The following is a 25,819-nucleotide window of genomic DNA, read 5'->3' on the forward strand; positions in this document are numbered from 1 at the left end:
ACTCAGTTTCCTTTTAGTGTTTATGTGGAGGAGTGTGAGGAGGAGGAGGTGATGGAAAGTTGTAAAGTTAGTGGTCACTAGATTTAGATAACTGTTTGCTATTTAAAGAAAAAAAAGATAATCATAACAGAGATGAATATCCCCTAAGTATTACCATGTGTTGGATGAACACTTGACAAAATGAAAACAAAGTTACTGGTTTATATGCACCTTGAATGTGCCGTGCGTTTTTTCCTCCTGTGTCTAGAAAACCTTAAATACAACCCTGTGTGTTTAGGTGTTCCTCTTTTCCTCATTGTTTTTGTTGCAGATGTGCATGGTATTAGCTGCAGCTTACATAGTATGTATAGAGGCATAATATCATCTTTCATTGTATTTGTATTCTTTACGTCTGTGTATTTCCTGTCATGGTAGGTCCTGAATCAGACGTCGAGGCTAGAGATCCAGCTGCTGGAAAATTCTCTCTCCACGAACAAGCTGGAGAAAGAGTTAATGGTCCAGACCAATGAGATCAGCAAACTGCATGACAAGAACAGGTAAACGGACAACACTTCAAGCAAACAAAACACGCACAAGCTGGCTACCATCCATACTGCAGCACATTGGACAAAGATATTATAGAGAAAATAAAGATGATGTATCATCTTTATTTCTGTGCAAAAACTACTGCTGCTCTCTGCGGGGTTGCGTAAATGAAATCAAAAGCTTGCTACCAGCTCTCATTGACTACCGCATAGTTTGTCCATTTTCCAAAACAATTTTCAGTTGTATGAACAACTGCATGATAGAAACTTTTTTCTCTATGATGCTCAGTAAATCACTCTCAAATCCATGAGGCTATGCTTTCCATGTTGGACCGCTGAGCAGCTGTTGCAAAATCAAGGAGTTAAAATGTGGCTTTTGGATACATTTTCATGTCTCCAAAGCTTGTTCTTTACAGTGATTGGTCCTGTGGGATTGTTGTAGATGATCTAGTGTTTAAAAGGGTTTGGTCCACATTTCTCGTTGCAGTATCCATAGAGACTCCTTGCAATCACTTTGACAAAAAAAAGAACACCATTTGAAAAGCAGAGTCTCTGGTGAATCTGACTTTTTAGTTTTTCTTTTAGGGTTGATGGAGATAGATTTCTGAGAGCAATTTCCCTAAGCTTCAGCAATTATGACATTATTCCATCTTGTGCGTGTTGTCTTTTCTTTTTCCTTTACCAAATCTATAATCGAGGGAAAGGTATGATTAGTTAATGAATTTGATGTCAGCTCATATCATCTTTCAGGCATTAGATTTTATAATGGTAGAGCTCAGATGCTGTAAGGGCTTATTCATTTACCCCAGATGAGTCTGTTAAGTGCATGATGAAGGGTATGTTTATACTGTGTGGGGAACACATAGCAACCGAACCTACAGCCAGAAGTATATGTCCTTCTATCTTGCGGAAAGTTCCTGAATTTTGACTGTCATTACTCACAGTGTCAATCGGAAAGAAGCAGCAGGAGCAGATGCATGTTACATAATTGGAAAATCATTTATCATCACCATAATTGCAAAACAATATTCAATCTATTTAAATCCTGTGAAAACATATCTTATACCAGTGGATTTGGATGCCCTGAAGGATCATGATAATTACCACTTCTCCACGTCTTCCGTGACAAACTTTTCTTGACCTTTTTTTCGTTTCACCCCCCAGCCTCCTGGAGCAGAAGATGTTAGAGATGGAGATGCGACACCATGAAGAGCTGGAGACGCTGAAGCAGGAGAAGGGAAGCCTCCAGACCCTGGTAGGGAGGCAGAGCGGGGTCATCAGGGAGCTGGAAGCCCAGCTGAGCCGAGCCACAGGAAACAGCACAGCCCTGCAGAGACAGCAGCAGGAGATGATGGACACCGTCCACAACCTGCTCAACCTCTGCTCCAAAGATGGAGGTAAGCTAACTGGAATCCAAGTCTTACATGTTGAGAGGTTTGGAACTTTTTCAGCAGTCCAGAGTGCAACCACTGTCTTATTCAAGTTTTGACAGTTGCATGGCGAAAAAAGGATGGAGATGAAGAAAGTCATAACATATTAGAAATGTAAGTATATGTTTAACCCAGTGGAGAAGTCTGATAGCCTTGCTAAGCCACTGAGAATGGATCCAGCAGCTCAAAGCTGGACCAATCAGTGAAAAACCAAGAGCGGTTTAGATGATGACAACAACAAGAAAAGCTGTGTTTTGAAGTTTTTCAAGAGCCAAGAAATCATGGACGACAATGTGCATGATTCACCTTCTGGAAGGTCAACTTCTCACCTAAAAGTTATGTGTGTTTTATTACAGTGGTTAGTTTAGGTGTAAGTTGACATTGGCAAAATAGCAGCAATGTTTTTAGCCAAGCTAGCGGCATTGCTCTTAGGATGCTCTGTCGCTCTGTCTGTCAAAAACTATTGGATGGACCGCCATTCTTTTTTTTTTTTTTAAAGACATTCATGATACTCAGGGGATGAACCATCCTGCCTTGGTTTCTTGCCAACAATGAGGTTGAAATTTTTGTTTTGTTTTGTTCATGTATCAACAATTACTGATATAGATATCCATGCTCCCCATCCATCATAAGTTTGATTTAAAAATAATAAAAACTATTTTAATTGTTCCAATACTTAATGAACAATTATTCACTGTTACGTGCTAATTACCTAACATTAGCATGCTAACACACTAAACAAACATGGTGAACTTGATAAACATTATACCTACTAAACATCAGCCTGTTAGCAGTTTCGCTAAGTGCACTCCATTTCCTAAACACAGCCTCGGAGAGCTGCTAGTGTGGCTGTGAGTCTTGTGATTTTCATCCAACATGCACTGGCTCGTCCCATCCAGGAGAAGGAAGGTTTATGTTTATGTTTCAGTGGAGGAGAGCACTTGTCAGTCATCTGTCGGTTGCTTATAAACTGATCCCAATTTTGTTCAGCCCCACTAGCGATAACTCCAATCCAAGAAAAATGCCTTGAAGACCCTTGCCAGACCATAATGTGCAAAGGAAAGTTTGTGGATTGGCTGTGCAAGGCTTGAACCATGAGGCAGCACTCAACTTGTTTTGGATTACTTACTTCCTCTGGTCAGATGTTACAGCTACAACATCTTTGATTTTACAATCGTCATGAAATTATGATGACACCAGTTCTATAAACCTTACCCCATGCTGAGAAAGGCAGGGATGCACTGGCTATTAAATTCTGCATCACCGAGAGCAGCATGAAGAAAGAAACAGTTCTTATCGTAACATGGCGTGCCCCTGTTAAAGAGGTTTGGTGCCTCTCATAAACCAGCGTGGTGTTCTTTTCTTGCAGCGATTGCTTTTCACGCTTTAATTTTATAACATCTGTGCACACAGCTTCACTAAAACGTCAAGCAGGGTTCTGGTTATGAAGTAATAGGCTTATTTTTATTCCTGAGTCTCTCCCTTCTGTTAAGAGACCACGGGTTTCCCTTTTGGCTCAACATTTGACCCGGCAGCAATGCAACCTTTCTTGTTCGGTCAAATGCATTGAACTCATTTACCCCTATCTCAGGCATTTAAACACGAAAACCCACTTGATCCTTCAATCCCAGTGGTCACAGGAGATTTGACATGAATGTCTGTGTTGGGGGGGGGGGGGGGGGGGGGGGGGGGGGGGGGTTCCAGTCTCATTTCCATTTGTGGATTTCGTGCAGAGACGCCTCAAGACCCCACAGTGCTTCTTGAGGTTTCCCATCAGACAGAAAACAACAAGGCCATGAAGGGATGTAGGAGTCATGCACATGATTAACACATACTTTGCATTTGTCATTCTACTGCCTTTTTGTAATTTTAATGTGCCATGCAATAAATGTCACGGGTGGCCTTTAGTCGCACTCTATCTGTTTAGTCTGGAGTTGAGTTAATTACCAGACATCTTTTGAGACATCTTGGCCTGACTGCTCTTAATGCATCATCTCAACAGTCATCATGTTGAGATTCAAATTATGCCCTGGTTCAACAGGTTTGGGTCTCTCTTTTGCTGCCGTTGTTAATGTGTCAGGTTTGATTTAATTCACTGTAAATTAGCCTTTAATTTGGCACCATGTCTGCCAGTTTAAGTGTCAGAAAGTTCAGTAGAGCAGCCTATACCCCTTCTGGTAATTGGTGGCTGCCTTAACGAGAAGCGATAGAAATGGAACGTGACCGCTGCTGCTCTGTGGTTGGTCTTTTCCTCTTCCATAGTTGTGTTGAAGGTTGAGGCGGGTGTGCAGGTCAGAGGGCTCGCCTTTCTTCACCCCAGTGCGAATAAGTCAAACTGTAATAGCTCCTGGGGGAAGCCTTGTCCAAAGGAAGTGAAGGAGTAGGTAGATCTCACTGATCATCCGAAGCGCTGCCCCTGTTTTCTGACAGCATTTAACACACATAAGCAGAAAAGCTCTACTTTTTTTCTGTGTTCAGGGGGGTGGCTGTTGTTTGTTTGAGAAACGGATCAGTGTTTTCATTTGAGGAAAGGGTTAGCGTTTCATGCCATGGAGTGGCGTCTGCATGCGTCAGGCTTTGTTTTGAAAGCTGATCCTGGGCATTTCCTTTTTAAAGCATTGACTCAAATCATCTTTGACTTTGCTTTGGGGAAGATGACAGATACTTAGAAAAGGGAGTTATAACACTAAATCTCTTAAAACTTTCTTCTTATTTTCCGTGTCTCCATGTATGGCTTTTCCTACAATTAAGGTCTCCAGTGTGTTTTCAACCACTGCAGTGTAAACCAAGGGTTGGAAAGATGTTTTTGATGTGGCCAGATGAAGCAGTGGAGCTCTTGTTTAGGTTGTAATCATTACCTAAACCTCATTAGGGTGCAATGAGCCACGTACTGTTATTAACAGTAATTGACCTCAGCTTTAGAACGTCATGTAAAAATTTCTGGCTGCTAAATATGATTTTTGTTTTACAGTGTTCTATTATCCCACTAAATGAACGACATTCATCATTTTTACAGCTGCTCACTCAGACTCGAAGAGAGTGGGATTATTTTAAGGTTCCATGCAAAGCTTTACAAAAAAAACCAAGGCATTTGCAGTGTGTAGCCGCCCAATGACAGTATGGCAAACCACTTCATTAAACATAAATTTACAGTCCAGATTAAGTTTTTAAGTGCTTCACATGATTATTTTCATGCATCACTGACATGGAGAACGAACTGACACCTATTGTTGCAAAATGTGTGCAATTATTTGCTAGACACCTCCTAAAAGTGTGGGTACTTCTCACCTTTATTCTCGCAGAGGGACCCAGACTATATAATTATACGTATCGTTTGCACACATGTTCTGTTAAAACTGTTTAATGGAGCAGCCTTTTAATAAGGCAGTAGATACCAATTATAGTCATCAGGGTTGGTAAGTTATTTCACCTGGCATTTTAAATCTAAATCAATCCACGAACACTACAGGGCTGCAGTATGTAAACTGTATGCAGTAGAACAGCTGGAGGCTACAGTCAGTCGCTATCAGAAAGTGGCGCAGCAGGCTGGGGCTAGCTGTTTAATATGCCAACTTCAGTTGAAGAAAAGATGTGATAAGAGATGAGAGTTAAGGTTGGCGTTGCTTTCCACTGCTGGAGACAGCTCTTGGTGAGTAAAGGAATGAAGTTTGATGTTGAACTTGCAACATTTCTTCTAGACTGGTGAGTAAACAGCTGTTAATGGTAACGTTAGCTATGCAGCAAAAGCAAAACGTACAAATAGCTCCTTTAAGAGAAACATATTTGCTCCAATTCAGGAAGTCTAATGACCTTTTACTGCACAGAGGTCATAGGAGGGAGGTTAGGATGTATGGTTGGGTGAACAAAGCACAGGACTATGACCCAAGAGTTCAGGTTTGACCAGGTTTAGGCTACCAAAACACTTTAAGTATAGGGAAAGATTGTGGTCAATGCATGTTGACTTATTCAATGTTTATCCAAGATCTAATCCATAACTGTAATGAAGTGCACTGAGTAATAACCATAAAGACATCATTCTCACAGAAGTTGCAAGGAGCAGTTACTGCCGGGACACAACTAAAATACATTAACAGATTTTACAGACATAGGTAACATTTGTATTTCCTTGTTATCTTGACGAAAATTTTTGCTGATGCGATCAGTGTCTGTTTTCTACAAAGCAGTATATGGAAAGAAAGTAGGATATACAATATTGAACAAATATAACTTCAACTAACTCATGAATCTTACCCAGAAATTTTCACACAACCATAATCCTCCTCAAATGTTCAGCAAGGGCTACACATCATTGTAGTAATGTGAAATATACTGTGGGAATGAGCTGGTATTATTTTATAGTACTTTGCATCCTTCATATAAGAATACACCAGAGAAATTAATTGGTTCTTGTATGAATCACTTCAACTCTCAGCAGTATTTAAAGACTGAATATAGTCACATGGGAGCTGTGATGTCCATGGCAGTCCATTTAGCTCCATTATTCACTCTCCTTAGCTCCAGTATTTTGGCTCATTTGGCAAGGGTACTGATTTATGCAAACACCCAAGCCCTGCTGGTCTTTTCACATGAACCCCCTACTGAATACAAGTCCCCAGTGAACCACAAAATATTTTTCTGTAAATAAATATTGGGACATAAATAATATTTGTAGAGCTGGGCAGCAAGCTGTTCAAGGGAGCCGCTCCTACACTGGAGGAGCATCTAGTCCCTCGGAAGACGGTCTTCTTCCACAAGTCTCCAAGGCGATTGTGAAATAATTATACACGCTGTTACAGATCGAATTCCAGAAACCTCCCCTCTGGCAGTGATCTCTCTGGCCTCTAAAACGTCCCCCTGCTGTATGCCGGCTTGGGGTAAATTACCACCTGACAGGGCCACCCTTTGTAGCATCAGAGTCTGGTGCGCAAGAGCCCACTCTGTCAACCTGTCACAGTAGGAGATTCTTGTCACTGACACTCAATACTTTGTCAAAACGCTCTCATAGTACACCCAAATAAGCGCCCTGCTTCCACGGGGAAGTTCTCTGCTTAGGAGGAGGGATCCGAGCAAAGGCTAAGGATTGCTGAAACATTTCACTCTCCACTGACATCTTCTTTGACTTAACAACTCCAACAATACAAATAATGGTGTGAAAACTGAGATGAACCCCTTACATGACAGGAGAAAGGGAGGAAGAATGAGGAGAGAGAGAGAAAAAAGGGAAAATCGGAAGGAATTTCCATCAATACAACAAGGGCTTGGAAGGTAAATATAAACCACTTGTTATAACAGGAACTTGAAATTTATAGCTTGTAGTATTTTGTCCTTAGCCCCTTGCTTGGTTTCAAAATAGTGCCGCCATAATTATCTACAGATGGAGATGAATGCAGCTGGTCTGTCAAAGTCTGAGGCCTTCTCTCGGAGTGAGAAATCATCCAGTCGATGAACTGCCTGTCTCTTGTTAATACGTTAGTCGCCCTCAGATTTTATCTGGTGGTTACAAGATACTCACAGTGAGACCTCAACGATCAGCTTCTGCCTCGGACTCCTTTTGTATTTTCTCCTCTGAGATATGCAGATGTGAAATTGTGATTTTGTAAAACATTATCGAACCGTGATTTCCATATTTGTCTGACGTGAGGTTGCAGGAAGGGTAACAGGTTTTAATAGCACATACTTTATTTACAGTGTTTATTTGATCCCTTCTTTTATCACATTATATTGTGGCAACAACACCTGAGCTTTGGCATCCTGACATTCAAAGTCCTCTTTCAAAATTGTTCCTCTCTTCTTTCTATCATATGGTTGGCATACAAGTAATTAACTGTGTGCCCAAAATGCAACATTTAAAGCCACTTTCAAGCCAATTTTCAGAACAAAAACTCAAAATATAGTTGTTCATTGCTCATTATGATCATTTAAAAAAACACGTAACATTTCACTCTTAGTGAGTGTGCGCTACATATGGAGCAAAGAACCAGGAGGTGGTTAGCTTAGCTTAGCATATAGACTGGAAGCATGGGGAAACAACTAGCCTAGCCCTTTAAAAGTTTCAAAATGACTTCCCCAAGTCTTGCTTCATCACTGAGTTTCCCAGAGAACCAGGGGAGACTCCAGGAAGTCACTGCACCAAGCTCCTGTTTGCCAAGAAACAGTTTAGGCTCATAACTTCCAGTAAAACCACAGCCTTTTTAGATTTCCTGTTTGTGCACGGACTAAACAAACAAGATACGTATGAATGGATGGGATTTATAGGTACTGGTTGTCAGGTTTTTTTTTTCAACATTGAATAGAGCCAGGTTAGCTGTTTTCCCCCTGCTTCCAGTCATTATGCTAAGCTGAGCTAATAACCTTCTGACTCTATATCCAAACTTGACAGACATGAGATCAGTATCCATTTTCTCATTTCACTTGTGGCAAAAAGTGAATAAGCTTATTTCCTAGTTCCTGTACTAGTCCTTTAAGATGACGGCACAGTGAAGACCTAAAACCATTTTCTCATTAGCGAGACTGAGAGAGAGAGAGAGAATGAGCATGTGTTTCCAGTGAGTTGGAAACACATTATGCTCATTTTGATATCTACCACAAGTACATTGCCTGAGATAAATTTGTCCTTGAGATACAGTATTGTACAGAGAAAATAGTCTTACACTGTGCACGTTATTTTGTTGTGTATCTGCAGTTGTTCCGAACAGTACGAAAGTTGTGGAGGAAGAGAAGAAGTTCCGCGACTGTGCCGACCTCTACCAGGCTGGTTTCCATAAGAACGCCATCTACACCATCCAGATCAATTCCCAGGATACCAAAAAGGTGAGAAGCTACAGTATCTTCCAGCCGGCAGTCAATTGTGATGTGAAAATCTCTCTCTTCATCAAGTGTAGGAAGCTCTTTCATAGGTTTCACTTGTTCTCTTTGAGTTGGAGTGGAACTCAACATTCTCTATGTGAGCTAAAGACCCTGAGGCGCTGAGGGACGTCAGCCGCTTATGAGTGTGAATGATGGGTGCGAGCTGCTGCAGGAATATTAAAAGCTGAAAATACACTTGGCACTTGATGTGAAACAGGACACTGAGCTGATCAGGATGGTGACAATGGTTCAAGTATGTGTGTGTGTGTTCGTACCCTCTCCACTATGCTTACATACTCTTGATTGTTGGGAGTGATGATTTAACATGTCGGGAGGTTGGCAAAAGGTTTGTGTGTGTTGATTTCTGTCTCGCAAACTCAAGCATGGTGCTGCTGGGCTGTTCGCAGAGGATTTAAGTCAAACTGAAATTTGGATTTGCTAGACTTTTATGTAAGGACATCTAAATTATAATTATTAAGCTGAGTGCATTTTTTTTTTTTTTTTTTTCAAAAGATGATATGGGACTTTTTGGTAATAACCAAGTTGAAACACTGTCGACATTTCAAGCTATTGGGTGAATGTTTCCTACAAAAGTGATCAGTAGACCTGATGTTTGGAGAGCATCATATGAGAGCGCTTTATAGAAATTTTTTTCTTTTCTTTTCTTATTCTTCTTCTTCAGTTTCAACAAGCCCACATACTGTAGCTGTAGTCTGTTCTTCAGCATTTGGACCCATTGTGCTGTCCACTCAGACAGGGGAAGCTAGCAAGGGAGCCAGTCTAGCTAACTAGTGTCAACTTGTTAACATTAACACTGATTCCCACCACACGTTCTGTTTTGGTCATGTTATTTCAGTACCTGCTGAGTGTGTTAAGTGTGTTTCCATCCACCTCTTTTTATGCCAATTTACGAGTAACGTAATGTGTAAAACACCCATACATGTGTCTACGCTTGACTGAGGTGAAAAACTTGATGTAAATGCCAATAGTTTTGTGTGTGTTTATGTGCATGTGTGTGTGTGTGTACTTTTTTTGTACATGTATACCGTGAATGATGAGCTAGTCTCGGGGAAAGTGATTCTGTCAGAGGTACTTCCTTAATTATACCCAGGCTGTGGTCATGTGTGTTCAGCTGTGTTGGCTGGCTGAGGTGAGAGACCTTCTCTGCTCCACCCTGGGGTCTCCTCCTCAAAACAAAGAGCAACACTGCAGACAGAGCACTGGCCCTGCCTTATCAGCTTACACACACTGAGGTCCAAGGTTAAGGGCCACATTACACCCAGGTGTCTGCTGGTATGTGTCCGGCTCGGACCTCCACTTTGATCCTGCAGAAACAAGGCCCTCTGATGAGGAACATCTCTGGGGACTTGGTGAGGGATAAGGAGACACTGATTATGTTTGAGAAGGACACAGATACATTGCATTCCCAAAGATGATTCATCATGAAAGCTGGGAAAAGGGAGCGTCTGAAATCACATCACTGTCCAATTGACCCTTCATTGTTTGTTAACTCCACCGAGAATTGCACTGAATATAAGCACTACTTTTGTGCTTATATTACATCTTTTGAATGTACCAACAACTATATGACCTTCATACATGTGTGTTTTTCCCACCCTCCCTTTCTTTCTCTTGTCAATGGTGTAGGTTTATTGTAACATGGAAACAGCTGGTGGTGGATGGACTTTCATCCAGCGCAGAGAAGACGGCAGCGTGGACTTCCAGAGGACGTGGAAGGAGTACAAGATGGTGAGACATGACGAATACGCAAGACACAGACACTCTCCCAGCTTCCAGACACTCATCTTCATCCATTAGGAATAAATTACGAAATTGTGCAGTGAGCAAAACATCCTGTTTCAAAAATACACTTTTGCAAGGGGATTATGACAAACAATGTGCACTTTTTGGCCTTTGAGCATGTTGAGAACAGAGAGGCAGGATCCGCTGATCCAAGACCATTTGGAGCACTTCGGCCAGATGTAATTCCTCCAGCAGCAACTGCTCCCCTGTCGTTTTTTGTCTTAGTAATATCGTCCACAGGGAGACAATATTTGCTCTGAAGCGTCTGTGACATGCTGTTATTCTTCCTTCTTTCCAACAGGAAATTATTACCTAAATCTGAAAACAACACATTTGTTTAGTCTCTATATCCCGGTGCCTGGTGTTTCATCTGTTTGTCATCAAGGAAAAAATCTATGCATATTTGCATTAAGGGTGTTAACATTTCCAACCTAAGCTGGGTTTAGACGGTGAATTGGGTATATTATTGTAGCAGTTGTATTGCTGGCGTTTTCTATGGAAGTCACCTGTGTATACCTTCCTCTAGCATCCACAGTTTATTGTTCAGTGGACTTCAGTGTTCATTCTATCCCCTGTAATATGCTTTCTGTTTAATTATTTTCTCTCTCTCCACTGCTCTTGATGGATGTCATGTTTGTGGGCTATTACAACTTCCACAGTGAAACAAATTAAAGAGAGAACTAACATAATCATTTCAATAAGAAATCTCCAAATCGGCTGTATAAAAGAAATATTTGTACAGTTTTTTGGATGAAAATCAACTCAACCAGCATATCAGCAGGATGTGAAATGTTTGGAGGAAAAAAAAAGGAACAGACAGGGAAATTAATGAAAAAGGAAACAGAGCATAGAGGGAGAAAATAAAGATCATATAAAGATAGGAACAGGTGTACAGACAGAGAACATGAGGTGCATTCCAGGACATGGACTGACACTCACAGATCTTGACAGACGCTGCTGGTCTAAATGCTCTGTTGGTCTCGTTGAAAAGTGCAGAGGAGATCAATTGAGTTTTATTGTCTTATTAAATTTCTCATTCTCGGTCTCCAGAGGCTTGTGCTCACAGATTTAATGCACGTGGAGGATTTGTAAATCTTTCAGTCCAAACTGAGATGCTGTCTCTTTGTGGGGCCACAGAGAGAGTTTTGGCAACGGGGATGTAGTGCACATTCAAAAATGAGATCTGAAGACCAGCTCAATGTTTGTAATTACATTACTAGGAAACCACACATCGCAGGAGACCTCGCAAATTACATTCAACCACTCCCTCTTTCATCTTGTTAAAATGTGAAAATAGCCCCCAAACATTGCTCTAGAAGTACGTAAAGCTCATCTAATTAATTAGTACATTTACATTAACCAATAAACTGCCCCTCAACATCAGTCAACACATTCACATCAGGGGTAGCAATTGAAAACTTGTGTGAAAACTAGTTAACATTAGCGAGGGAAGAAGTTGAATAGTTAATTCAAAGTAATGGATAAGCAGTTAAAGTAGTTATAATTGTCAGCAATGAAAAACAGTAGAAATTTTTAGCTATTTAGCTTTATATAATTAATAGTGTTCAGATAACATACATCTCATATATCCGTTCACAAGGCCATGGCGAGTGGTGCAGATGTCACGTCACATCAGATAATAAAGGATGGGAACCACTGTTGTTGCTGAGTATTGGACTCTCACTGTAATTCTAGTTTATCTTTGTGTTTGTGCAACAGTTTCTAAGATTTACAGTGATCTGTGTTTACGATGAGTTTGAAAACCAAGCGCTCGATCCAACAATATGACTAAACGTCTCCTTGTCATTTCTGAGCTGAATGATGTAGATCAGGTTTGCGTGTGAAGAATCGCGAAGCACCGGAACTATATAAGGGAAAACTGTCAACATAGCTCGACTCCAAGCCTTCTCTCCAGCCAGAGCTCTTGAGATAAACCGCGGTCACAGTAGGAGGCATTGGACTGAGCTGAAAGCCAGTCAGAAGGGAACATCTCATCAGTGAGTGAGATCAATTGTAGAGAAAGAGAGAGAGAAAGAAAGAGGAAAAAAAGGGGAGAAAGCTGTTATGGGCCCCAGTAACTTTCTCTTCCACCCACTCAGCAGGACATGCCTAAGGCCCGAGGAATGCCCCATATTTACTTTCCCTCCTTCCCATTCCACATCACCACACACGCTCAGCACAAACACAGACTTCTCTTCTGCCTCCACCCTCCCGCTTTCCCAGTCTTTAATGGAGCGGTCCAGACCATCCTGTCAGAGCTGTAATGTCATCCCGCTTCGTGATATTCCCCTCTGCAATCTGCCGCTCTTGCTGCTGTCAGAAGCACTTTGCCTGTGACCGGCAGCCACTCTGATCAAATACAAACTTTTGCAGTTGTTTGAAGTAGTGTCCCTGCATGCAGTATATATATTGAGAAAGAAGTATTTAAGTAATAATGAGTTTAGCATGTGTGACAGAGGTAGAGATGGAAAAAGGTATGTGTCTGTTTCAGCTGGTACCAATTTACATCCACGTGGACGATAAAGCCAAAAGTGTGCTTATAAAAACCTGCATAAAATACGTTAATATACATTTTGAGTAATGTGTTTGGCTGTTCCACTGCAGTCTGGAGAAATTAATTCAAAAATGCTATGACAGGACAGACACATTACTGCTGGTGGATAAACAGCCAGGGTATTTATTATCAGGAACCATTTGTTCTCATCTTCTTTCTGATTGACACAAAAAATAAATTAGTAAATAAATTAGAAAATTCCTTCACATCCATTCCACAATCCTCTAGTGTTGAGATTTTATCATTCTGGGAAAAGAGAAGAGATAACAATGAATGATCACCTAGTTTATGATTTAGAAAAAGGATTTTCAGTGGTATTTCCATGCTGATTATTGTGTTTCTCTTCTGTCACTGCAGGGCTTTGGGAGCGTGTCTGCAGAGCACTGGCTGGGGAACGAGTATGTTTACCAGTTGACTAGCCAGAGACAGTATGCTCTCCGTGTAGAGCTGACAGACTGGGACGGACACCAGGCCTTCTCTCTATATGACCGCTTCCAGATCGGCAGTGAGAAACAAAACTACAGGTAATACTACTTTTTTTTTTTTTTTTTTTTTTTTCCAGGCTTTTTATTTTCTGTTTTTTTCTGGGTTTTTTCAGGCCAAGGAGCACACAGCCAGCTAAACAAAGAAGAAAATTCTTTCTTTATTACATCTTTTCATTGTAGCTGGTAAAATTAACTGTGATCAAAAACATCCTGGGGACAAGGATTGCAGGATATTTGCACGACATGCTCAAGTGAGAATTGACTTCAGAATAAAAAATGAATAAAATACTGACCCTGCAAATAACGGAACAAATTATTTTTACCCAAATTGGCTCCATTGATGGCAATTTAGGCCAACTTCGGTCCAGAGTGAATATCTCAACAACTACTAGATAGATTGCAACAACATTTAGAATAGACATTCATGGTCTCCAGAGGCTGAATCTTAATGACTTTGGTGATCCCCTGACTGTTCATGCACCACCATGTGACTGACATTTGTGGTTTTGACAGAAATTACTTGACAACTATTGAATGAATTTTCCATGTCATTTGATACAACCATTCATGCCCCCTTCAGGATGAATCCTAATAACTGGTGATCCTGTTTAATCTAGAACCATAGTCAGATCAAAACTTTTAATTTGTCCAGCACTTTGGATTACAGCTGAATACCTGCAAAACTAAGAATAATTAGCCTCAGTTGTACTTTGTGTTTAGTGCTAATTAGCTAGCATGCTAAACAAGCTCATTAAACATAATGCCTCTCAAACAACATCAAGCTAACACTTTCATTGTGACTTTAGCATGATGTCTTTGGCATTCTGCTCAAAGCACTGCTGTTCATAAATACAGCTTCACACCTTTGCTAATATGTAGACTCAGTGTCTGCACAGCCTGCATAGTGAAAGCAGCACATTAGCAGAGGAGTAGCACAAGCTGAATCCTCCATCGGTGTCTCCAGAGGATGCATTCAGTGCTCAGAGCTCAAAACACAATTGCTGTAGTTACACACATAAAATGGAAGGGAATAGTTAAAGAATATGCAGTTACATGCAGATAGTTTGAATAAGATAAACAACTGAAACATTTGACTGAAACGCCTCCTGTGTAGACGAGCCTGTAGTCTTGTTTTCACCTTTTCTCACCTTGATCACTTCAAACTGTGTCTTCTGCATATGTCATTAATGGAATGAAGGAAGGAAGAATGAAGGTAGGAGGAAAGAAAAAATACTACAATGGAAGGACATAAGATTATAAAAGATTATAAACATGGCGAGTAACTGTGAGCTCTCCAGACACTTAAATCATCGTCGATTCAGTTATGTAAGTGTGGTGAGACTTTTCTCATTGCGAATTCTTTCCAGTCCAAATGTATCCCCTGTCATCGTCTCCTCGTTGCAAACTTTCCTTTGATTGACGCTTTGTCCTTGCATGTTGCGGGGGCGAAGGTTTCTGTTTTCTTTTGAGGGGGTTAATGATAACAGGCCTCAAACTATGGCAGATGCTTGGCCCTCTCAGATGTGGAAAACTACTGCAAATTCCACAGAGTTCCAAGCATTCACTGGCTTCACAGGCGAAGGTCTGACATCTCCAATTCTGCCGTTTTCACTGGACCGTCGGTTCTCTCTGATAAGAAGTCCCTTTTAGTTGCGAAATGTCTCGTGTTCAGCTTGGAGCGACGAAATAAGGAACGAGATTGTGGCGCTTAAAAGCCTTTACCTCAACCCTTCCATTTATCGCACCCAAGCTCCAGAGAATACAGAAGAATACAGGTTTCAAGTGTTTCCCTGCAGCAGGGAGGCCGTTAAGCTTGCTGCCATGTCGAATTTTAAAAATCGTCTTGTGATGACAGGGGTTTCACTTTACGAGGTTTCCATGTTGAGGAGTTTGAACCTGGAGTGGACTCTGTGGTTTTCCCTGAGGACTGGAGAAATGGATTTCAATCAAGCGGAAGAGATCAGATGTTTTTTTGTTTTGAATTTCACGCAGAGTTGGAAGTTTTCGATTGAACTCCGTCTGTTGTTACCTAGTCTTTATTTCTGGCTCTGGTCTGACTGCACTGAGGAGCATATTTATAGTCCTAGTATTAAACCAACCTCTTTGAAACTTAACCTTTTGTTCTTTTAAATTAGGGAAGTAATTATTGTTTTTGTTCCACTGAAGCCACCAAAGGGCATCCCCGGCCATCCTGGCCTGTTTTGGGTGCAGGTTCAGACTGTTTACGACTCCAATCTACATGCTGATCTCTATAAATAGATTTGTTCTTGAAAAATAGTTGCGGTATGATAATCACACATTGCTCCTCTGAAACACGGGCCAAAACAAACCAGATGGCCTGGCCCCAAACACACCGACGCTGCCACATTCTCTGTTCTTTCTGCTTTGGCACCTCCTGGTTTTTAAATGTCAAACAATCTGTGACAAGTTCTGCAGATTATATTTATTACCCTGAAACATTAGAGGTAGTTGTAAGTGATATGGCTTGTCTTTGAGTTAGTTTTGGATTGTTCTCTGTCATCCGTGGTGGTTTACTGGAATACAGTCTGCGTCAGCGCAAGTCAGACAAACATTTACAAAGACCTCATATGGTATAGTCAATCTGCCTCTTGCTCTCCGTGTGTGTGTGTGTGTGTTTCACACATATACACACACATACACACACACACACACACCGTAAGCACATAAACAAAGTCACGAACAGACAAGCATACCACTTAGACACCAGGGAGAACAACTGAACAGTCCAACATTGAACATTTTATTGAGGGGAGCCAGGAAATGTTTGCGTTGCTGCCAGCTTCTTTGTTTCATCTGCATACACTGTAAAACGGAAATGAATCGACTTGCAGAGAGGGAGGGAGGTGGGCAATTATTCCTCTGTGACATATAGGGTCCTAATCCTTTTAAAAATGAAATTATGTACACAGAATAAACTTCATATTTATTACCAGCATGCTTAAACTTTGGAGCTGCCATCAATCTTTATTCAGTCATCTATTTCTTGTTGGCTATTTCAACCATAGTGACGCTGTTATATCAATACCTAATTTAAAATCAGATGATTAAAATAGTTTTGAGTGATATTTTCAAAATAAGGTGATTCTGTTCACCCTTAGGTTCCATTTGGTTGATATTTTCATTTAAATTGTAAGAATGGAAACCCATTGAGACTATTTATACTCTCAAATTGCTTTTTTAGTGTCTGGCAATGGTGGAGTGGTAGTTAAGGGTAGAGATATTTCAGGGGTTATTATAGGTATGTTTGTGCTCGGCTTCCCAGGAAACTTAGTTAAGCATCTCATTTAACAGCACTGGGGAAAATCTTTTTTTTCCTCAGTCAATACCATTAGACTGTTAGAGTTTTTGCCTGTGTTGAAGGCCTTTTTCATGAAGGCCATCCTGCACACCGAGAGTTTACCTCCATGAATCATAACTGATGGTTGAAGGTGACAGAAGATTGCAGCTTGTTAACGCTGCTGAGTCCAGCACTGTTAAATTCAATGACTTGCAGCTCCAAGGTTTTCTGAATATGGGCTCTATCAATCTAAATAGAAAAAAAACATCTGCTATACCTATTTGTTCCGGTATTTATTAACAAAATTTTGATTGTATTTATAGCAGTATAGTAGGAACTGCATCAATACAATAACCGCCAAATTAAAGAAAAAAATCTACACTGACTACATCTGCACAGTGTAAGCTGCCATCAGAAATGTTGCTTTAATGCAAACATATGAATCCTGATGACAACACTTTAAAGGGTAAATTTGTGTTGACCCGGTTTCCACTCAACCACAACCTCTTTCCAAAGCTTTTTTTTCTTCTTCTTTTTGTCACTGTGACTGAGGTCACCATAATTGCAGAGGTTACTGTCCCCTATCATCATAGATAATTTGGCTGCTGTGGTGCAACATGGGTTGCAGAAAAGAAAACAATAAAATCAAATATAATTTGATGACCTGCAAATATTGTTCTAACAGCAGCCATCAGATCAACACATTCAGCTAATCACCCTCATTTTTCAAAAGAAAGAAACAAAGTAAAACAGTGCTGAGTCAGAGGGAAAATTATGGTACAGAATGACAAAAATTGCATGTTACACAAAACTAAATTATGTAACCAGAAGACAGATCCACAAACTGAACTCCAAGAGTTGAATCAAGGGCAACTGGACTTGGTTGTAGAAACCTGAAGACATTTAACCTCACATCCCATGGGCTTCTTCGGTTCTGCCTCTTGGATCAGAGGTGAGAATGATCTTGAAGTTATTTAAGCATTTTGATGTTTAGATTTTGCACACTGCACAACTTTTGATACCTGGGTCCTGGCCATGTCTGTATAGTTAGAGGTAGAGTATTCTTTTCTCTACAAATAAGAATATTAAGTTTCATGCATCCACATCCGTGGAGTGGAATTTGGTTCACTGAATGTCTGGGGGTGTTTAATGCATCTTAAAACACTAATGCCCATGTGAAGATGTAGTGAAGTATCCTGGGCACCTGAGAGAACCATAATTTCCAAAGTTATCCACAATACAAACATTCATTCGGTTGAATATATGCACGGACACAAGTTGAGGTTTACAGAGGAAAGTGTTTTGTACGTATGTTCAAAGCCTCCAAGCTGCAAGAAAAGACTTTGTTTATTTTTGAACGAGCCATTACATATTTATTCAATATCCCTCCTTGTTCGGACAGCCAAGTTCTTAAATGCAGTGATTTCTCCATACTGTGTGGTAATGGGCCGAGTTCCCCATGGGATTAGATAGATCTAGTTTAGATGTTTTTCATGTGGGGATTTAGGAAAGAAATTGGCAGAGGTTTGGGTTCCAAAACACGGTGACTTCTCTCGTTTCCAAGACTCACACTGAGATAATCTTAGATATCTCGAGTTATGTCTACTTGAACTGCATCCATACGAGTTTCAGGTTCCATAGTTTCCAATTACAAACAAATAATAATGATCAAAATAATAATACATTTCTGATCACGGACAAAAACATTCCCAACTCAAGGTCCACCTAGTAGCTTTTTTCTAGAGCTTTCGACCATACCGCACCGTATTCATCGGTTGATGGAGTTTGTTCAGTTGTCGTGGAGACGGATCTGTTGACTAAAAATGGTAAGCAAACATATCAGCTAATGAACTCCCAGATCAACGGATCAATCTCCATGACAACTGAACAAACTGCTGTAAGCAGGCCTTTAGTTGCAATGGTTTTTGTCAATTTACTATATTTAAGGTCAAAAATGAATTTTTATGCTTAACTGGACACATACAACAGATTTCCAGCTTTTTTCTATGGAAGGTGGCACTACAGCAACTGGAGGGGTTATGAATAATTACTTCTCTAATAATAATTATAAGTTCTTTTAATGTCAAAGAAAATGCAGGCTTTAAAGTATGAATCTTAAAAAAACTGCTTAATTTTACAAAAATGAAATAGGCCTAAATATGGTAGCTTGGCAATTCCCTTTTTCCGCTTTTTCTTCACATCCTAACAGTCTCAACTTTTCTTATGATAAACTATCTCAACACATCTTAACAATAGAACAGCTTTAATACTTCTTTCCCTTTTATATCCCACCCCCACACTTTGCCCATTTGTTTCTTCAACGTCTATCGTCTTGTCGCTCCATGTGTGTGTGTATCTCACTCTCTGATTCAAGTCACAATGATTGGCTGAGTAGCATCACATGACCAGTGTCGTAGAGGCTAGAAAAGCTGCTCTGGTTAAAATAGAAATGCTCCATCAAAATGTAATAATTCTAAATAATTTAAACCTCTATGACCTCTGATGTACTGTCTCAATGGAGCTATATGTATATGACACCCGGTGGCAAGAGGGCAACCGAGCAGGTCTCAGTCAGCCAGACACCACTGTGGCCTCGCAGTAGGAAGCGAACCATTGGCCAGGGTGATTAACCTTTACAATGGGCCAATCAGACTGCAGTTCAGGAGACTAACGACTACCAGGTGTGTAAAGCATGCGCTGGACTCTCAGCTGACTGGGTTGTTGCCTTCATGTAGGGAGATGAAAGAAAACAAGCAGGCTAGGCTTGTCAGTCAAAAGATGAAAAGTGACATATTTTTTTAAAAAGGTGCGGCAGCTACTTTCATTTTAGAGTTTCAAGAAAGACTCTGTGCATATTATTGTGATCATTCACACCTCACACATTGCCGACGTTCTCTTTGAAGAATCGCTTGAATAAAAGGGAGTCTGCAAAATGGCAACATGTCAGCAAATCTATGGCCCCACGCCAATCCTAGCCCGCTGAGCTATAATCCAACACATCTCGCCTGTGTGTGGGCAGAGGGGAACACTTGGGGGTGAACTTCAAGGAAGTACTATGGCTGCAGTCGAAAAAGTCTTGGAAGGATCTAAGGGGCAGCCATGATGAGAGCTATTCGAAATCTCTAAATTGTAAGGAAAGGTGCTTTGATGCTTCCTTTCTTATTTCCGAGGGTACACTGGAACATTCTTTACAAAATGAAGGGAGATAATGCTGTCAAACAGTTCCTTGCAGTAGCAACATCTAAAGCAAATTACCATTGCAGGTCAATAACATCTGCATAATTACATAGCCTAGTGTAAGTGCAGGCGGATTCTCTCAGAACTGCAGTTGTCCTTTCCTAAGTCCTTATGAATTCTCCTTCACATCTTTCCTTGATGTTGTCTTTCGACGGCAAGTGGAAAAGTGGTTAGGAAAAGACTTTTTTTTTATTTCTCTCATTATATTAAGGTAACTTCAGTGCATGTGTATTTTTTACAAATGCCAAGGCTGATTTGTGTTTGCTAGCCTTTTTATGGTGCTTTGGTGTAATGCTGTGCCCATGTTTTATGTGCAAACTATAAAATTTTTTAAAAAACGAATCAATGGAATGAAGATTTAACCCTAACCCTTTAACTGGAAAGGATCCATTGCTCTGGTAAGTGTAAGTGTAGATAAGTGTTAAATATTTTGATGTTGTTTGATAACAATGTTTTTAAGATTCCGTGATAAAATGCCACTGTAACCTAGTTGTACTTGGAAATGGTCTCAGATAAACATATCCCAGTCATCTGATTCCTCACCTAATCCTGCTACAATTCATTTCCCACGTACACAGCAGCTGTAATGCTCCGCAGCATAGACTCATTATGACTGTAACTGAATCTGTATCAAAGCTTTAAGGCATCGGTTCACCCAAATAACAAAAAAATATTTTCCCACTTACCCCTAGTGGTATTTAGTCATGCAAATAGTTTCAGTTTTATATGCCATGGTTTTGTACTGGAGGCATTTGCAGACACCACAACACAGCAAGGGTGAGTTGAATGTCATTCATGGTACCTGACACACTGGTTAATCACTCTTTGTAGAAGCAGTGTCCAAATTAGTAATTTTAAGTGTCCTGTGACCTGTTTTCACTGGAAACAATTTTATCCAGAAGAGAGTTCTTATTAGTATTTTTGAAAAAAAATATTGTTAATGTGGATCTAAGATTTGAATTTCACTTTTTGTGTAAGGAAATATAAACTACAATGATACTACAGCTATTGTTTCACTTTTTTTTTTTTTTTTTTTTTTTTTTTTTTTTGATATATTTGTAGAAATAGTATCATATCTTATTATGCTATAGCCTATGACTGCTGATACTAGATGTTTATTTCTCCATTTATACCAACCAATAATGATTCTACAACATTCAACTTTTAGGCGGACCCATTAATTTTGTATTCCAGTCAGAAAGTGGAAGCTATTTAGCCTAGCTTGCTAAAATTAAAACCAAGTCTTATGAGGCATTACTTTTTGCTTACATTACGTCAACATTTATTGAGTGTCACTGTGAGGCCCCTGCACACTGATGGTCGGTGTTTGTCCTACATTATACAAAGCTAAAGTTATTAGCGAACTAGTTTTACTAGCTAGTCCTGTAAACTTAAACGTTGACTGGAGTGCTATCTGTGATGAGCAGAAGACTCAGCTCAAAAACCTGGGAAATATAAGCAAGATCTGCAGGTATATGCATGGCAAAATGCCGTAAAAGGAAAAATATGTGTTGTGTGAGGCGACCCTTTAATGATGACATGCATAAATACGTTAAAAGATCACAAACATGTCAAGTAGATGTTAAAGGAATGAGATGATATGGCACCAACCTTCCTCCCCTAGAGGCATTGAGTAAAACCTAATTATTCCCCACACAGCTCAATATTTTGGTTACTAATGAGCCTTGACCAATCGCATCACTAAATGACTTTAACAGAAACAATCAGATTAGCATGCATTGCATGTGAAGTTCCTGTTCCATCTGACCAGATGTCTGTCCCCTGATACATTTCATTAACATAAATTTCAAGACGCCTTCTCGCTGTCAAGCTCTGTGTCTCTCTGTCTTTTTCTCTCTCATTCTTAGAAACAGTCCTCAGGAAGAGCGTCTCTTCCTCTTGAGCTCATTACTTGGCCCATCTTTGGATTACCCCACTTATCATTCGAGTGCATAATGGACCCTGACAGGAAAAAACTGCAGATGTCAGTTGGGTTGGGGATTGTAGGTCTGGTAAATAGGCAGCGCAGGCCGTAAACACAGCCACAGGCTATTTAAAGCAGCCTGTCATAAGTGTCATGCTGAAAATCTCTCTTGATGACGGGCCTTGGCGGCTTGTCAGTGCAACAGTGATCGTAAGAGCTTTGGAAAATGGAGAGTAAATGTACAGTTAGGTCTGGTCTTTATCAGCAGTAGCAGACCTCATCTTTGACAATGCATGTTCTAATCCTCAGAATTCGGGAATAAGCTGATAGAAGTCATGCTACCAGTAAGTCAGGCAGTGTCTTGGAATTATGAGTTTTCTTTTAAACTGCAAGATTTCTCAAGAGACAACTGTTGACTAGGAGACACCGAATAATACCTCAGCATGTGTCATAGATGACATACTGTTCACAGGAACCGGCACATTTATACAATCACACACACACACACACACACACACACACACACACACACACACACACACACACACACACACACACACAGTGCTTATGATATACTCACAGGCCCTTATCCAAACTTGCCATGTCCACTGGTCATTTGGTGCCACTGATTAGACGCATGACTCATACATACTGGTTTAGTGGATTTAGTGAATTCCCCACTGAAAACCCTGCAGTCACACTTTTTACTCAGCCATTTACACAGCTGTCCAAATACAGGAGTCTTTCACGTTCAACGACTCTCTCTCCTGGGGAGTCTGCTGTCTCTTTCTTTGAGATGTTCAACCTGATGCCTCACGGCCACAAGCTTCACAAAGCGTGGAGGCTGGAGCTGCAGGCGGAGTCTAAGACATCTCCTGAACACATCAAATATTGTTTTTGTATTTGTTACTTTCTCATCGGAAAACCCGAACCGGGTGCAAGGTTCACTACACACCCATGGTCCCCTGATGTTGAGGAATGAACTCAGGATATTAGTTTGTCTGAGAGTGAACCGTACGTAATAATAGAGACCTCGTTGGCAGGGTGCTGCAGTCCTGCTTTTTGGATGTGCAATCTCTTCTATTGGGAGAGAGTGAAACTGAGAGAGTGTGAGAGAAGCAAAGAAAAAAAGAAAGAAGGGGGAAAAAAGTGGATGTGTGATACGGCAGCGTAAGGGACCGTGTGCTAGAGCTGTCAAAGGTCTGTGACAGGAGTGAGTTCACAGTGGGACACACCCTGGAGAAATCTTCTTCCCAATTCATATTAACTTTCAATTTGGGTGTTGAGCACTGAACGTGTGAAGGAATTCAGTTCGGGATTGACTCGTCATTATCAGCCGGGTAGACATGGCGTGTCTTTTAATAATCTATGGAATGAAAAGATCTCACTGACATTTACATCAGATGGATAATTATCAAATGATGGTTCTCAGCAGCTGCTGACTTTATAGCATGATGATAGAATCAGTCCCTTCACTCCTGTATGACTCCATCCACTATACCACGTTTCATCTCTGACATACACTTTACATTCATACACATCTTACCACAAACTTAACGTTTCTATATGTCAGTTTGCTAGATGATGTGCCAATTTGTTTATAAACTAATAGAAAAGTGCTCAACATGATGCCATTGTATGGTTTTTGAACATGTATTTTTATTGGAGACATTATTGAATGATAGAGCAGTCCATAATACGAATCCCTTATGTTTCTCTTATTTTTATATTTTATTTTTTTACCTACTGATGCAAAACAACAGAACCATTGGACCCACACGTTCAGTCACCGGCTGAACAATCACATTGAACCCTGCAGCTCAGTGATTCCCTCCTCACGACATAATGATAAGAATAATGGGATTTACTAAATAAGAATGAATAGATATGTAAAATAAATTAATCAATTTTAAAAAGTAATAAATTGAGTTTAATAACGATTGCTTGTCACTCAGTGAAATTGTAGGCCATGAAAATAGGTGGATTATTTGACTAATATTAGGATTAAGTTAAATTCAGGGAGGTACGAGACTCGATATAAGCAATTGCAGAATCCCATCTTTTGTAAAAGTCAAAGAGACAAAAATCAATGGGCCCCATTTTATTCTAGAGGACACACTGGCATAAACTAATATGCAGTAAATATTAAGGAATTGCAGTTATAAATTTAAGATGTTCAGTTTTGGTCAGAGGACTCACATATTGTAGATTCTGCACTGTATGCACTCATGCTTTTTAAATATAAAATCCTTTAGACTGGGTCTGATATAAAATATTTCTGTTGTGGCAACAGAAAAATAGAGTATTGTATATGCTTTCATGGAGGAAATGTACCATCATGAAAAGAGGAAGAGCATTAGGGTTTGTTTACTTAAACACACGAAGAGACGACAAGGAGAAATATTGCTCACTTGGATCCCGAAGACCCACTGAGAGTATGTGCTACCTATACGGCTGTGGATGGATGATTGGTTTAACAGGCTGCCTATTGTGTGTAGCTGTTATAAGTCGGGATTTAATGATTTAGTCTGTTGTCGTGGTGTAAATTAACATTCTGTGGCCCTGCACACGGAAATGTGATTCACAGAAAATTCCTCGTACGACATGCTCCTTCCTCTGTCCCTCTGTCTCCCTCTCTTTCCATTTGTAACTCTTTCATGTGCTCTCTCTTTCATTCACTCTTTATTTTTTGTCTACCGGGGTAATATTGTTCCAGGTGTTCTATACGTACTCAATCACAACAAAAAATAAATACCTCTCTGGAGACATTTCTTGCAGCGTGTTATGTCTTCTTGCTGTCTTTATTGCTTACACTGCACACGCCACACTTACTCCGCTCCCCCCTTTTCCTCCCTTCCCTGATGTGTTTTCATGTCCTGACTCCCTCCTCTTCCTCCTCCTGATGTCTTTCAGGCTGTTCCTGAAAAGCCACAGTGGGACCGCCGGCAGACAGAGCAGTCTAGTAATCCACGGAGCAGACTTCAGCACCAAGGACATGGACAATGACAACTGCCTGTGCAAGTGCGCCCTCATGCTTACAGGGGGTAAGTGCAGCAAACAGTGTGTTGCAGCGAGGATAATCCTACATTCATGGCAAATCAGAGGACCTAAATTACCATTACCTCCTGGTTTATGGATAATTATTACAACTTGGGTCTTGATTTTGTTCTTCGGCTGTAATAACGCTGTAATCACCAGTGTAATTACTCAGATTGCGTAATTTACATACTCTGATCCAACCGGACTGTTGTTTTCTGGCATATGTGCCACCACCAGACACAGCGACAATAGCAGCAATTTGTTGCGGCGCATTAAAAAACATGTCATGGAGAACTGTGAAGCCAGAGGCCAACGACGACCAGCTTTTTCTCCATTGTGTTTATGGTTCCTTCGCTAAGTGGAGTGTAGTAGTAAACAACTGGGTCTCTGTTTCTGCTGGAATCAAGATGACAGTTATTGGCTGTCGTTTGATTTGCATCAGACGTTTAAGTTTAGCCTTTGTCAACTTTCCCCTGTAGTGTTGCTGGCCACTTTGTGAATCTGTCAAGCACCACTTCACAGTTTCACCTTTTGTTTTTTCTCGCAGTAAGTTTGGCTAACCTGGTCTTGTACAGTCGTCTTTGTGTTTCTTGCCCTATCTGACTTCTTTTTTTTTTAGCAATGTTGTCACATACCCATATCCCAGCAATTTATTTGTTATGTACAATGTTATTGTAAA

General features: G+C 40.4%; 1 protein-coding gene across 1 annotated transcript in view; it reads left to right on the forward strand.

The window, feature by feature from the left end:
• The window catches only part of angpt1 (angiopoietin 1), a 53,419-nt gene that overhangs the window by 22,258 nt on the left and 5,342 nt on the right, over positions 1 to 25,819 (forward strand). The window contains exons 3-8 of the mRNA XM_023429111.2: positions 415 to 536; positions 1,689 to 1,921; positions 8,637 to 8,764; positions 10,448 to 10,549; positions 13,515 to 13,681; positions 25,015 to 25,145. Coding sequence (XP_023284879.1) covers positions 415 to 536; positions 1,689 to 1,921; positions 8,637 to 8,764; positions 10,448 to 10,549; positions 13,515 to 13,681; positions 25,015 to 25,145 — 883 coding nt within the window. The remainder of the gene's footprint in view (positions 1 to 414; positions 537 to 1,688; positions 1,922 to 8,636; positions 8,765 to 10,447; positions 10,550 to 13,514; positions 13,682 to 25,014; positions 25,146 to 25,819) is intronic.

This window comes from Seriola lalandi, unplaced genomic scaffold, assembly GCF_002814215.2.
Source record: "Seriola lalandi dorsalis isolate HSWRI2012SDOR001 ecotype SW California unplaced genomic scaffold, Sedor1 jcf7180002054887, whole genome shotgun sequence".
Classification (NCBI taxonomy): Eukaryota; Metazoa; Chordata; class Actinopteri; order Carangiformes; family Carangidae; genus Seriola; species Seriola lalandi.